This window comes from Mastomys coucha, unplaced genomic scaffold (assembly GCF_008632895.1).
Source record: "Mastomys coucha isolate ucsf_1 unplaced genomic scaffold, UCSF_Mcou_1 pScaffold5, whole genome shotgun sequence".
Classification (NCBI taxonomy): Eukaryota; Metazoa; Chordata; class Mammalia; order Rodentia; family Muridae; genus Mastomys; species Mastomys coucha.
The window spans coordinates 71,723,832-71,739,256 of record NW_022196911.1 but is presented as its reverse complement, the minus strand read 5'-3'; the positions used below and the strand labels follow the sequence as shown (position 1 = coordinate 71,739,256).

At 44.8% G+C, this 15,425-nt stretch overlaps 1 protein-coding gene across 1 annotated transcript in view; it reads left to right on the top strand.

Annotated features, from left to right (window-relative positions):
- Vps53 (VPS53 subunit of GARP complex) overlaps positions 1-15,425 on the top strand; it is a 135,372-nt gene that overhangs the window by 98,470 nt on the left and 21,477 nt on the right. The window contains exons 16-17 of the mRNA XM_031354443.1: positions 3,277-3,359; positions 3,824-3,902. Coding sequence (XP_031210303.1) covers positions 3,277-3,359; positions 3,824-3,902 — 162 coding nt within the window. The remainder of the gene's footprint in view (positions 1-3,276; positions 3,360-3,823; positions 3,903-15,425) is intronic.

The following is a 15,425-nucleotide window of genomic DNA, read 5'->3' as shown; positions in this document are numbered from 1 at the left end:
CACACCACCTCCACACCACCCAGCTCTTAACACAGAATCGTAGACGTCGAGTGAGGAAAGTGACACAGAGCACCTCTGCATTTAGAGGCTACTCAGAAGTTCAGGGTCTTCTTCAGACACATAGAGACCTTAAGGCCAGCCTGGACTAGAGACCCTGTCTCAAAATATAATGGGGGCTGCAGACATGCTTAGCAGTTAAGTAAGAGCACTGATTGCTCTTCCAGAGGACCCAGGTTTGATTCTAAACATCTACTAGCAGCTTACAGTTGTCTGTAACTCCATTTCTAAGGGATCAGTTCCCTTTTCTGGCCTACAGGCACCAAGTACTCTTGTTGCGCACATATATACATACAAGAAGAACAGTCACATACATAAAATAATAAAATAATTTTTAAAAAATGAACTTGGGTAAAAAGTACAAAGTGACCAATCCAAGATAGAGTCATCACACACTCAGGAATTACAGTCCATTGAATTGTGCCCTCAAAGCTAAGTCCTGCTCACCAGTGTGTGTTAGGGTGTTTAGGAATTATGACCTTTTAGGCAAGAAAAAAAAGTCTTTAAAGATTTATTTATTTATTTTATATATATGACTACACTGTAGCTGTCTTCAGGCACACCAGAAAAGGCCATTGGATCCCATTACAGATGGTTGTGAGCCACCATGTGGTTGCTGGGATTTGAACTCATGACCTTTGGAAGAGCAGTCAGTGCTCTTAGCCGCTGAACCAGCTCTCCAGCCCCTAGGCAAGAAGACTTTACAGTGAATCTAAACACCACAGACAAATAAGGGTAAAGCTGGAGTGACGTATTACTTGATTTTCAGACTTACTATAGGGCTAAGGCATTCAGTGGTAGAGCACTCACCTAGCATGTGTGCAGCCCTGGCTTCAGACTACCCCAGATCTCTCACAGAGCTACGGGAAGGAAGACGGTGCTGTGTGCAGCCCTGGCTTCAGACTACCCCAGACCTCTCACAGAGCTACAGGAAGGAAGACGGTGCTGCTGTTAGCAAAAGCACCCCCTCTTCCCAAGCAGCCGCTGCTCTCCACCTTACTAACACGTCCTCTCAAACACTTTGCATTTATCTTTTTAAACAAAAGTAGTCTCAAATTCTACATGGTATTCTACAACAAAGTAGCCATATTTTGTTTGTAATTAGATCATAGACATCTTCCTTCTCCTTTCCCCCCCCCCCCACCCTCTAAGACAAGTGTCAAGACAGAGTTTCTCTATATTAACAGAGCCACAGATGTCCTGGATGTCTTAGACTTGCTCTGTAGACCATGCTGGCCTCAAACTCACAGATATCCACCTGCCTCTGCCTCCCCAGTGCTGGGATTCAAAGCTTGTGTCACCATGCCCAGCTGACAAATTGTTGTTAGCCTTGAGATTACAGCAGTTCTCGCTGTCTCTGCCTCTAGAGTGCTGGGATTCCAGGCCAGTACACTTGGCTGCCTTGGATGTTGTTTGATACCAGTACTACTTCAGCTTTCTCAACCCATTTTGAGTATTTCATTCATTCTGTCATCCCTTCAAGAGAGCTTTACTATACACTTCCATGTGCTGTCTCTGCTGGTGACAAGCAGAGAGGACAGGCATCTTCCTGTCAAGAGACTTAGAAGCAGATGGAAAGCAAATAGCAAGTGAAATCGAGCTCTCTTGCCACTCTGTGGTAAGGGTGGGAGAAGAAACAAACACCGAGAGAGGAGTTGGGGGGCTTGGAAGTGGGGGACTGGTCAGGAGGGGGAGCAGGGGCATTGTAGAGGGAAGAAGTATGGAGTGAGAAAGTCCTTAGAGACAAAGACCCTGAAATTGTAAATGCCAGAGGCAAAGCAAAGTTAGCAAGATGGGGCAGAGAGATAGACAAGAGCCATGCCATGTTTAAAGTTAAGGTTTCTCTTCAGTAAGGTAGCAGAGGCCCCTCCACCCTCCCTCATAGGTGTCCAGGTTTTCAGTAATATAAACCCTTTCTGGGAAGAACTTTACAAACAAAGAGTCTGACCTATTGAGTTCTCTAAATGGCCCCTCACTCCTTAGTGGTGGCAGAATTAAATCTTCCAAGAATCCTTGCATCGCTCAACATTTGTCTCTTTATTTCATGAAAATACATTTCTAAATGTGAAATTGCCAGATTACATTTGTAAGATCCCTTCTAAAAATGTTATCTTTGTTTGCACACCTTTAAGGACATTTTGTTTTTACGTTTTTTAATATGTATATATATATATGTCTATGTAATATATGTACACCATGTTTATGCAGTTCCCAAAGAGGCCAAAAGAGGGTGATGGATCCCCTGGAACTGGAGTTACAGGTGGTGGTGAACCACCATGTGGGTGCTGAGAACTGAGCCACCTCTCCATCCCTCTAAGAGCACTTTAAATCTTATTGCAAAGCCTTCATCTTCTTAGAGTAAGTGTGATTGATCTAAGAGTGCTAGGCTTATCCATCCCCAGGGCATTTTTAGGTACGCACAGATACTGATCATTGTACATCTCTCCATGGCTCTGGGGGATGTGAGTGCTCCTGCCCTAAACCCTAGCTGACCAAGGTAAAGATGTATTTCTGATTCACCACTGAGACATCTGGCACGTTGGCAAAGTGGTGACCATAGAAATACTGAGCAAACATTTTGGCTGATTTTATTGTCACTCACATAAAAGTTCCCAACACTGGTAGGTGAGGCTACATGTCACGGGGTAAGCAGGGATACTGTGTGTGTTACTTCTCTCAGATACAGCTTAAGGGAGGAGAGGTTATTGCAGTCCACCACACTGGGAAAGAGCAGCAGTACTCCTGGCTGTGCAGACATGAGCAGAGCCTCCTCTTGGCTATTGGCCTGGAAACAGGGCTCTCCTGTAACTTCATATGCTCTCACCAGCTTTTGAGACATCTAGTCTCTAACTCGTAAAGGCTCCACAGCCTTCAAAATAGCACCACCACTAGGGACCAAACACTCAGAGCATGAGCCTGTAGAGGACTAACCATGTGAGCTATTGGTATGTTCTTAGAAGTAAGCCCAGAGTAGTGCCAAAGGAGCTGGATTCCAGGAAGCTTATTTGACCCTATCACTTGCTGTCTTGGGTGGCGACTACAGTCCTCACCTATGAAGTAGGGTAATGGGACTTCCCTCACATCCTCACATTAATGGGAATTAAATGTGTCCCATGTCCTGTCTAGAACTGTCTGGCTCATCACTTTGTGGGCCTCAGTAGTTTGGAACACCTTTGGGAAGTCATTAAACACACTTCTGCTTCTGCCCTTTTCTAACAGCTAGAAGAAAAACTCAAAGAAAAAGTTGATGTGAGTCTGACTGAACGAATTAATCTCACAGGAGAAATGGACACATTCAGCACGTACGTATCTTCCAGGCACTTGCTCCAGGTCAACCTTTCTTCTTCACAGGCACTGTGTGCTTTAGTCTCTACTAAGAGAGTTTCCAGGGCATTCATTCTCCACAGTACCCCCTTCCCTTCCCCCACCCCCTCCTCCTCCTCCTCCTCCTCCTCCTCCTCCTCCTTCTCTTTCTGACTTAAACAAGTTTTTAATATGGATGCTTTTGGAGAAGAACTCAAAAAGAGATCTGGGGTGAGTAGTTATAGGAGTAGTCATAGAAGTTTGGGCTCTGGGTGAGACATACCCAAATAAAACAGGATATGAAGAGCCAGCTTCTGCTCCATTATTAGTGATTAAAACCTAAGATTTCATGAAGAAATAAAATTTTAAAATTTTGCACACATTTCAAAAACAACTATGAGGGGCATGTCTAGCATCCCACCACTCTTTGGAGCAATGACCACAGCAGTTCGTTTCTTTGCAGTGTCATCTCCAGCAGCATCCAGCTGTTGGTTCAGGATCTGGATGCAGCCTGTGACCCTGCCCTGATTGCCATGAGCAAGGTGAGGTTTTAGAAGCGGGCCTCCTTCCAGTGATTGACATGCCTTCCCACAGCCTTTTTTGTTCTGACCCTGCTTTGTGTCAGCTGAGAGGTCCCTGGGGAGACTCCCCCACCCCCACTGCCCCAGAGTTCCCTAGGCTTACCTGGCACCCACAGTGGTTGCTGGTCCTTTTGTGGGGTGGGGGTGAGTCTAAAGGAGATGGGTTCTGGGTCAGCATCTGGCTCCTGCTGAAACCTGCCAGTGCTCCTGCCAGGTAAGCTTTGCTGTCAGTGCTGAGTGCTTTGATGAGCCTGTGTGCTCCGGTTTTCATGTACTCTCAGCCCTCAGCTCTCTATGGCCCTTTTGACACTTACCATATGCCGCTCTTTCTTCCCCAAACACTGTAAATTCCTGAGGAATGTGGTGAGTCATGCCTGTGATCTCAGGATTTAGAAGCTAAGGCAAGAAGATTTCAAGTTCAAGGCTAGCCTGCGCTACATAGGAAGGGTCTGTCTCAAAAAAGAACAAAAGTATTCCTTAAGTGTTTAGACCATATTGAAGACTTCATGTTTATTGATTAGGTAGAAAGTAGGCAATTCTTTGTTGACTTTTAAACCCAACAAAGCCTTGTAAAATGATGGGTTAAGAAACCATAGCCTGCTGGGTGGTGGTGGCGCAGGCCATTAATCCCAGCACTTGTGAAGCAGAGGCAGGTGGATTTCTGAGTTTGAGGCCTACAGAGTGAGTCTAGGACAGCCAGGGCTACACGGAGAAACCCTGTCTTGAAAAAAATCAAAAAAGGAAAAAAAAAGAAAAAAAGAAAGAAAGAAAGAAAGCATAGCCTGCAACCAAATGTGGCTTACCATTTGTTCCTGTAAGTCTTTTTTTTTTTTTTTTTTGGTTTTTCGAGACAGGGTTTCTCTGAGTAGCCCTGGCTGTCCTGGAACTCACTCTGTAGACCAGGCTGGCCTCGAACTCAGAAATCCACCTGCCTCTGCCTCCCAAGTGCTGGGATTAAAGGCGTGCGCCACCACCGCCCAGCGTTCCTGTAAGTCTTAAAGGAACATAGCTTCATTCACTTAAGCACTGTCCATGGCTGTTGCTGTAGCTGTAGAAACTAGTGGTTATAGCAGAGACCGTATAGCCCACAAAGCAAAAACATCGTCTAGTTGACCCTGTCCAGATAAAGCTTGCCAACACCTAGTCATGGACTCTTGGAATACTCTTCCAGGTTTGGGAAGAGTGACTTGTGTGGGGGAAACTAGGCAGAAGTTATGACAGAGGGCTGTGGGAGGAACCTTGACACTAGATCAGACAGACCTAAAGTTTTCTGGTTTTCCTTTGGAGAGCACTGCACAACCTGTGCAGACCCATCTTTCTATGTGAAATTCATCTGACTGGCGGCCTCTCAGAGCTGTGCAAGTAGATAGCAATTGAGTGCCTGGTGGTGCCAGTCTAGCACTCAGAAAGCCCAGGTCCCCCCCCTCTTGACAAGAGGAACACCACGCCTCAGGAAGTAGACATTTGGTCTGAGTTTGGTTTTATAGTAGATTATAACTATTTAACAAAAATAGGATTAAAACCAAAACTTTGGCTTTGGGGTTTAAGGAGTGAAGTAGGAAGTTGAGAAGCAGCTGCTGTTCTCAAGATGAATCCTGTGCCCAGCCAGAATCTGCAGCCACACACTGTAGGCAGGCAGTTTGAGGCTGGTCTGTGGAGTGGAGCTGTGAGGATCTGTTTCCTAGGCTCTGGCTTATTCTCTCACTGCTGGCAAACCTGTGCATCCTGAGTATGATCCATTCCAGCTGCTGTCTCCTGAACTGCCGCACTGCAGCCTGGAGCGCAGCTGCCAAAGGATTTTCACACTGACCCAAGGAAGAGCGGAGTCTTTCTCTCTCTTTCTGTAAAATAACATGTGGAATGGGTTTAACACTCCAGGTGTTGCTTATATGAACTGTCAGTTCATTAGGCAGACTTCCCTCGAGTTCCTCTTCCTTGCCAGCCATATCTCCCCAGATGCACCCCAGCAAATATCAACCGTACCTCCAGAGTCCTATGTTTATATCATAGGAAAACCATAGGTTTGGGAACATAGCAGTTGGAAGGCCATTCCTGTTTGTCTGAGTCTTCTGGAGCTCTAGCAAAATGAGATCCCTGTGACTAAAGTAAACATGGCAGTGCTCACCAACTGACTCAGCATGAGCCCTGCATTCAGTTTCAAGGAGTTTCTTCTAGGATTTTTTTTTCAATCCTTGTGATGGTGATTATTTCTGTCTCTGATTCCATATTTGTTTGCTGCTGGATTCTGTCTAGCACAATGCTGGGGGTTGCAAGCCTGGGAAAGGCATAGGCATTGTCCCCAGGTGCTCCATCTAGTAGGTGGAGGCAGGAGATGTGAGTGGAGTGTGCAGATTGGTGGTGTAAGCAAGGGGAAATTGGGACCAAAGGAGAAAAGCAGAATCCTACAGTCAGCATCCGAGAAACCAGAGGTGGATAGGACATGGTCCATTTCTCTTGAAGGAATTTGTGATGAGAAGGCTCTTCAAACAGGACTGCAGGAAGCTGCAGTTTTCAAAGTTAGTAAAGTCAGTTTGTCAAAATCGCCAATCTCTTTCACTGCCTTAGGAAGATTAAGAAGCTGCCATATTTCCTGTCAATACCTTGGACACCTTGTCGATGTGGTTTGGACTGCTCCCGTCCAAATACCCTCTACCCCAGCTCGAGCCAACTTGGAGCCACTAAGTATGCACTGCTTTCTGGTGGTGTGCAGCCCTCCCTTGCTCTGACCTTTCTACTTAGAATTTCCTTGAGCTGCTTTCTACCCAGAAAGCACAGCCTTTTCAAGAGTGGGCTCCAATATCTATCTCCCCTTTAAGAAGTTGAGCTTAATTCTTGACTTAGTTAGGGTTTCTATTGCTATGATAAAGCACCATGACCAAAAGCAACTTGGGGAGGAAAAGGCTTATAGATCTTAGGTCTTACTCTGTCACTGAGGGGCGTCAGGGCAGAAGCCTGGGTTTAAGTTGACAAACTAACCAAAACAAATCCCAGAGCACATGTCACCCCTTAAAGTGTCCAAATTAAGAGAATTTAGTAAACACATGAGACCACAGGACCACCAGGACTGTCTTATTCCAGAGTATCCCTATGACCCTAGAAGGAAGCCCCCACCTCTCAGTGGCCACCGCCAACACACACACCCCTCAGCAGCTGTCCCAGCATGCTCTGCTCCCTGACAGCTATTAGTCTTTCTTCCTGTATAGATTACCTAGACTTCCTACACTTTACAGTATTTTCAAAGTTCATTCATGATATGCCATGTGTCAGTACTGCACATTCCTTATTTTTCTGTGTTTTTATGGGTTTTGTTTGTTTTTGTTTTCAGATAGGGTCTTACTGTGAAATGCTGGCTGACCTGGAACTTACTATGTAAACCAGGCTACTCTCAAACACACAAGAGATCCACCTGCCTCTGCCTCCCAAGCACTATGATTAAAGATGTGCACCGCCACACCTGGACCCATTCCATTTTTAAAACAATACTAGGGGTTGGATCCCGGACCTTGCTGATAACAAGCATGTGCTGTACCATTAAACTACCCACCCAGCCTCTAGTCCATTCCTTTAATGACTGAGTGATAATTCACAGTTTCCAGCTGGTAGGAACAGTGCTGTGAACTTCTGTGTGAGTGTATGTTCTCAGTTTTCTTCAGTGTACACCTAGGAGAGGAACTGCTGGATCTCATGGTAACTTCCATGTACAATTCCAGGCACTGTCTCATGGTTTATCATATCTGCCATTTGACATTCCCATCAGCACAGTAGAGGAGTCTAAACTTTCCACATCTCCACCAATACTTACTTTGCATGTATTAAAAGTGTGGCCATCCCTACAGGTATGAGGACCTCCTCTCCTTGTGGCTTCATTCCTCTTCTCTGGTGACTAAGTTAAAGTGCTGGTAGGCATCTCTTGACATGCTTGTTGGCCGTCTGCCTGTCCTCTTTAAAGAAATGTTGGCGGAACCCTTACCATTTTCTCTTCCTCCTTTTATTTACTTATTTATTTATTTGTGTGTGTGTGTGTGTGTGTGTGTGTGTGTGTGTGTGTGTGTGTGTGTGTGTGTGGCTTTTTAGACTAAGTCTTGCTCTGTAGCTCAGTCTGGTCTCAACCTTTCTGTGCTGCTGCCTCAATCTCCAGAGCGATGAAAGTTCTTTTAGAGCCTGTAGCAATTGTATTATCCCATGCTGTGGATTGAATTTTCGTTTCCTACATGATGTCTTCTTATATTACTGAAGTCTAACAGATCAGCTTTGTTCTTATTCTTGTGCTCCTGGTGTCATAACAAGAGTAGATTACCTATTGATGAAGCAAATCCATGGTATTTTTTAGAGATTTTTATAAGTTCAGCTCTTATGTTTAAGTCTTTAATTCACTTAGAGTTAATTTTGTTTATGGTGTGAAGTGAGGATTCACTGCATCTATCTGAGTGTACACATCCAACTTTCCCATCCTGAATGCTAAAAAGGCAGTTTTCCCTTATTGGATGGCCTTAATACTTTTGTCAAAATTAGAAGAGGGGCTGGAATGGTGGCCCAGCAGTCAAAAACACTTACTGATCTTGCAGAGGACCTGGGTTCAGTTTCTAACACCCTACTGGGAGTTTACAACCTCCTGTAACTCTAGTTCCTGGGCACCAGGCATACAAATAGTCCACATACATACGTGCAAACAGCACACTCATACACACAAAGTAAGTGCATCTTAAAAAAAAATAATTGAGAGGGCGAAGAGAAAGACAGGGAGGGAGATAAAGGGGATGGGGGATGGTTGGGGAGAAGAGAGGAGGAAGAGCTTAGCACAGGTGCATGGCTGAGTCTGAGCACAGGCTCAGACTTAGGTAGGCTGTCCTTGGGCCAGTGCTGCCCTGTTTGTGTTCTGAGCACACTGTAACAATCTTTGCTGTCAGTTGCTGTAGGTCCTCCATCTTTGTTCTATCTTGACATTACTTTAGTTACCATTTCTTATCTTAGCCAAAGCACTTGTTTCTCTCTCCCTTAAGATACCCCAGTGCCTATTCTACCTCTCAATTACAAATTACTTTCCAATCTTTATCTTCCTCTTTGAATACCTCAAGGCCCATGTCTTGTCTCTTTTTGGCTGTCATAGCACAGGGCAGGCCATACACCAAAATGACCATGAAAAAGAAGCTAGGAAGATCGAAGGATAATGGAGAAATAAAGATGCTACTGAGCAGACTGAGCTGTGTAGAGCAGTAGGCTGTACATCTCTGTGGAGGCAACAGGTCTCAGGCCTCCTGGTCCCTCCAGCTGACAATGAGACCTGAGTTCTTCCCCCAAGCTTGAACAGCTGGTTCTCCTCAATTCGGGAGGCTGAAAATGGTTAGAATGAGGAACATACTTTCACTCTGGTGGTGTGTGCAGGACCCCTGCTTCTGGGTGGGTGAGAAAGTACAGAGTGACCAGACCAGCAGAAAACATAAGGTGGTGCATACCAGTATTCCCAGCACTACGAAGGCTGAGCCAAGTATTGAGTTCCAGACCAGCCTGCCTATCTAGTGAGACTCTCAAAGATAGACAGATAAATAGAAGATGGATGGATGGATGGGAGAAATAACTTACATATAAGCCACAGTGAGCATGTGCCTGGCTCTGTCGTATCTTTCATTATGAGCTCACCAGGTGTTTATAGTCACCTTTTAAATCCATATCCACAGTTTCACAGTGATAAGCATCCGGTAAGGCAAGACGAGCAGCCAGACCAAGTATTCCAGTCTGCCCGTGTATTCTGTCCTGAAAATGAAGGAACTGTCCTGGCCTGCTCTTCTTCTGTTTGGTTTTCATATTCCACCCACAGCACATGTTCAGAGCAGTGCTGTTACCAGGACCCAGCAAGCTCCCACATAGGACATGATGCTTCTTTCCTCCTCTTGGGAAAGGGTTAGGGTTAGGAGTTTGGTTGGAAACATTAGCAGTTTTGTCCTTTAGATATAAATTCCACAGATTCTTAGGAATCAGTATGCCCAATTATGACCTTACAACAAGGATTGAAATATAAATATGTGTCATTAAAAGGGCACCCTCTTTACTGGATTTTTGTTTGTTTGGTGTGTGTGTGTGTGTGTGTGTGTGTGTGTGTGTGTTTTAACAACTGATCATGAAGTTGAAAGAATGAGTTTCTATCCAAGGTCAAACACACTTAGCTTTTCCCATTAATAGTAATTTAGAAAAAAGCAGGGGAAAATGAAATAAATTAAATTTCCTTCTTGTCTGACATGTAATTTTTGTTAGGTTTCAGGATTGTGAACATGTACTGATTTAGGAAACTGCATCACCATCCCCCAGAGACATTTTGAAGCAGCTAGCACAGGCCTCAGATCTGCTCCCATTCTCCTCACTAAAATGTGTGCAGTGTTGGTTGTGTCCCAGAGCCTCCCAAGACCACTTTTCACATGTGATCAAGATGAAGCCTTCTCTTCATGAGAAATATTCCTACTTTATTGTGATAAAGGCAAATCACCCCCATTAATATTAGAAAATACAGATTTGTTTGTTTGTTTTGTTTGTTTTGAGACAGGGTTTCTCTGTATAGCCCTCGCTGTCCTAAAACTTTCTATCTAGCCTAGGCTGACCTCCAACTCACAGAAATCTACCTGCTTCTGCTTCCTGAGTGCTGGGATTAAAGGTGTGCTCCATCACACTTGGCACTTTCAAATATTTTGAGTGTGTGTGAAGAACAGTACATGCTTTTAACTGCCAGGCCACTCTCCAGCCCCCAGATATTTAAAATAAAACAGTAATCACATGAAATTCTAATAATCAGATTTTTTTTTCTTTTTATGCTGAAATGTTTTAAAATAAATAGCAAGATGTCCTAGCAGGTAAAGGTTATTGCTGCCAAACCTAAGGAATGAAGTTGGGACTCACATAGTAGAAAGTGAGAATTAGTTCCTGCAATTGGCCTCCAACCTCTATGCATATGCAGTGACACATTCAAACACTTGTACATACACAATAAACAAACATATAAGTGGTGGCAAGTACCTTTAAATCCCAGCATTTTGGAGACAGGAGTGGGTGGATCTCTATGAGTTCCAGGCCAACTTGGTCTACATAGCAAGTTACAAACCAGCTGGACTACACAGTGAGACCCTGTCTCAATCCTGCAGAAGGGCTGGGGATATAGCTGAGTAGTCTAGTGGTTGTTTAGCATGCGTGAGACCCTGAGTTCCAGTACTAGTACTGCTTACACCAAGACCCATGAAAAGGTCTAGACAGCCACCGCCACGGCCCATTCTGGTGTGGTGGCACCACTTGGAAGGTGTGTGCCAGCACTTGGGAGGTGGAAGCAGAAGGATCAGGAATGCAGGATCAGAATCATCCTCGGCTCCATAGAGAGTTTGAGCCTGAGCTATGTGATCCCTTACCTAAAAAAAAAAAAAAAAAAAAAAAAAAAAAAAAAAAAAAGACAAAAATAAAAATCCCTCCCCGTTGATGGGATATATGCACATATAGTTGCATATTCCCTCAAAGCCTTTTGTGCTTCACTTTCTATCCTAGATCATCTTGTCTTCCCCTGGGAGTGTTATCTCTGAGGACAGGTGCCATGAGCCATCAGTTCTTCCTCCTGCACACCTTCACCTCTCCCCAGGCATCTGCAAGTCTCTACCCCTAGCCCAGAAGTTGATTTCACTGTGCCTAAGTCCCCCAGCTACCTTCAGGTGCATGGAGGATGTTTTTTTAAGAAGTAACATGGTAAAGTGCAAAGATGGTGGGCTTTCGGGTAGGACAAGCCAGCATCTGGGGCTCAGCTCTGCCAGCTGACTGGTTAAGCCTCACTAGACAGGTCACCCCATCCTGAAGCTTGTCTTCCCACTTGTGAAGCACAGTAATACCATCATAAGCAGTGAGTTCATGTGACAGTGTTGGACCCAGTGCTGAGAACATAGCAGCTGATCAGAAACAGTCTAGCCTCTGTGTTTCGTGACCAAGGCTTGCTCTAGTGCTGTGCACGCAGAAGGTGCATATTAATAATGCAGATGCTGTAGCAGTGAGTGACCCAGGTACAACTGCCCGCCCGCACGCATGCGTGTGTGTCTGTGTATGTGTGTGTGTGTGTGTGTGTGTGTGTGTGTGTGTGTGTATGCGCGTGCATGAAGTCCAGGGCTTGCCACCCCTGGCTTAGAAGCCCAGACCAGAGCGTTGGATCCCAGCTGTCAGAGTCCAAACATCTGAGACTGTTCTCTCTATCTCTCTAACTTGAGGCCAGGGAATTCAGTTTTCAGGTTGTCAGGGGCTGCTTTCAGAGTCTCTTGCAGATGAGGAAAGGCAAGGTCTGCAGTGAGTTCTCTGTGGGAACGTGAGGATCTCCTAGCCTGCCATGGAAAGTGGACAGCAAAAGCAGAATTCCACAGATAGGCTGGGCTCCACAATGTCATCTCTGATTAAACACAAGTTCTGGATACTCTGGTCATTGCTTACTTTGTTTTCTTACCTGCTCTTTCTGTCCATACTGCATCTGGTGTACAAGTTTTTATGAGCTAGTTCTTGTTACTTATATAATCCCAGTCCACCCCGCCCCCAAGCAAAAGGAAAACTCTAGGTATAAAGGGGTAACTTTTAAATGCTGAATGCCAGAATTTATCTGGAAGTGCCAGAGTCTTATTTTTTGCTGTGCCCATTCTAGTACCTGCACCATTTGTGCCCTTTGCTGAAAGATTTGTCTGGCAGCCGTGTGCACCCACCAGCTGCTCCCAGGGACAGCGGGCTTACCTTGAACCAGCCCAATGAAGTAGGGGTGCTTTCCTCAATCCGTTTTTCTCTTTTCTCACAGTTATCCAAAAAGCATGCCAATGTAGTGTTTGCCTTTATATAGCCTGGCCTGTCTCTACTGTGTCACTTGAGTCTCCTGTTCTATAAGACTGTCAGAACTAAATGATATCATACTCAGCTAGTAAGTGAAATGACCCCAGGCAAAGCATCACCCATGGGAGCACATGGATATACGTGCATAGGAGGCTATCTTTACACACATATACATGGAGGACACATATACATACCTGGGAGACCACACCTACACACATGTACATTTGTGCTGCTGCCTTGTTTGTTTATTGTTTTGTTTTGGGGGATAGAGTCTTGATGTGTAAGCCAGGGTGGTACCCTTGAATTTATTACCATATCCAGCTTTTTGACAATTTAGGTTACAACCTAAGTCCAGGCGTGGTAGTTCTGGCCTTTAATCCCAGCACTTGGAAGACAGGCAGCTCTCTGAGTTCCAGGCCAACTAAGGCTACATGGTAAGACCTTGTATCCAAAAATAAATTAATAACAACCTAATCCTGTAATCATCTAGGGTAGCCAAGGACATCAGCCAACTGGAGTGGTGTCTGGACACAAGCACTGCTCACTGTACTTTGTATATTTGTTTTAAGTAATAGAAATGGGCTAATTGCTGGGTATGGTGGTGCATACTAGTAATCCCGGCACTTGGGAGGCTAATGCAGAAGAATACCATAAGTTCAAAGCCAGCCTGGACTATATAGTGAATAGCAGGCCAGGCAGGGCTACAGAGCAAGACCCTGTCTAAACACACCAAAAAGCATGAGCTTAGGAAACAAAGGCAGGATTGAAGTTCAAGGTAGAGCACAGAGGCCATGGGTTCCATTCTCAACACAAAAAAGTAAAATTAGGAACTAGGGAGATATCTCAATCAGCAAGGTGATTGCCATGCGCCTGATCCCAAGCTCCCAAGTAAAATGCCAGGGGTTGTGGCACTGGGGAAGTAGAGAGACAGATCCTTGGGACTTTGTGGCCAGCCACTCTTACTAATGAGAGACTCTGTCTCAGACAAAGTAGACTCCTGAGAAACAGTACCCAGGGTTGACCTCTGACCTTCACTCACACATGTGAACATGTGCACATGCACACACACACACACACACACACACACACACAGAGCGCACAATGTCAGTTTTCATTGTTTGCCAGTACTTTAAATTATTTCCTTCACCAAGCTGACTATAAAATTTGAAATCATGAGTGCCTGCTAGTGCTTCTTTCAGGTTGGCCATACTTGGCTAAAACTTAAAGTTCACATGTACACACATGTGAACGTTGGTGATGTGCATTCAGCTAACTATCAAGAACTTAAAGCAACCCAGCCACAACCTGGCTTATATTAGAGTTGTTTTATAACAGAGCATGTCACACTTCCCTTCAAGCCCATCTTCTGTGAGTGAGGGGCTGGCATGTTTAAATAATTGTTTATAAACTGCATTGAGATCATGAACTATCCAGTGCTGCCAAGTTGGAAGGCACTAGTCATGTATTTGTTGATTGGCAGTGGGACACGAAGCTCTGCCCAGTTCCCTGGTTTTTGCCTTTGCCCAGATCATCATGTTCCAAGCCTTGCTGCAGAGCAGGGGAGAGGAAGGTGAAGGGTTGCTCTAACACCTGTCAGTTTGGGCCTCACCCTGTGAGTTCACTGGGAATCATTGTTTGGAAGGATCAGACCTTTAAAATGAGGTAGAAGAAATGCTTCTTGAATAAGGTAACAGATAATGAGGAAAACATTACACCCAGTCAGAGTGTTCATTGTACAGGCAGCTCCTGTTGGAACTTTAACTGTTTCTCCATTGTTTCTATTGTTTCCCCAGTTTTTTTTTTTTTTTCTTTTACTGCCAAACAAGCCTGTAGTTGTAGCTACTGGAGAGACTGAGGTGAGAAGAGCTCTCAAGCTCTGAAGTCATAAGATCAGCCTGGACAACACAGTGTGGCTCTGTCCCAATCAATCAATGAGCAGATCCATAAATATAAATTTCCTTTTTCTTTCAATAAATTTCTTTTCAAATAAAATTGCCTTTTTTTAGAGATTTTTTTAAAAAAATGTATTTATTTTATATGTACGTACATGTGTGCGATGGTACATGTGTGGAGGTCAGAGGACATCTTACAATAGTCAGGTTTTTTTCTCTTTCCACCATGTCAGTCCCAGGTATCAAACTCAGAACAACAGCGTTAGCAGCGAGTGCTAAGGCATCTTGCTGACCCAGAATTCCCGTTATTCTGTCTGGAGCCTGTTTTGGTTTACATGGGTTATATTTGTTTGTTTCATTAGAGAGAGAATGTTGTATATTCGACCCCAGCTGGCCTCAAGTTTACAAACCTCCTTCAGCCTACAAACCTACAAATGCTGGAGATCACAGGCATGCACCACCACACCCAGCTTCAAAACCTAAGCTGAAACTTTGCAAGAGGCTTTTCATGAAGGGGGCGGGGGAGAAGGGGGACTGAGAGTGAGCTGGCTCAGAGATTAAGAGAACTTGTTACTCTTGAAGAGAACCAGGGAAGTTTTTTTCCTGCCAGAGATGTCTAGGCTTTAGGGTTGCTGACCTCCCATCTGACTGGAACCTAAGGGCTATGTTTGGCTTAAGAGTTTGTTTTGGCCGGGCAGTGATGGCACATACCTTTAATCCCAGCACTTGGGAGGCAGAGACAGGTGGATTTCTGAGTTCAAGGCCAGCC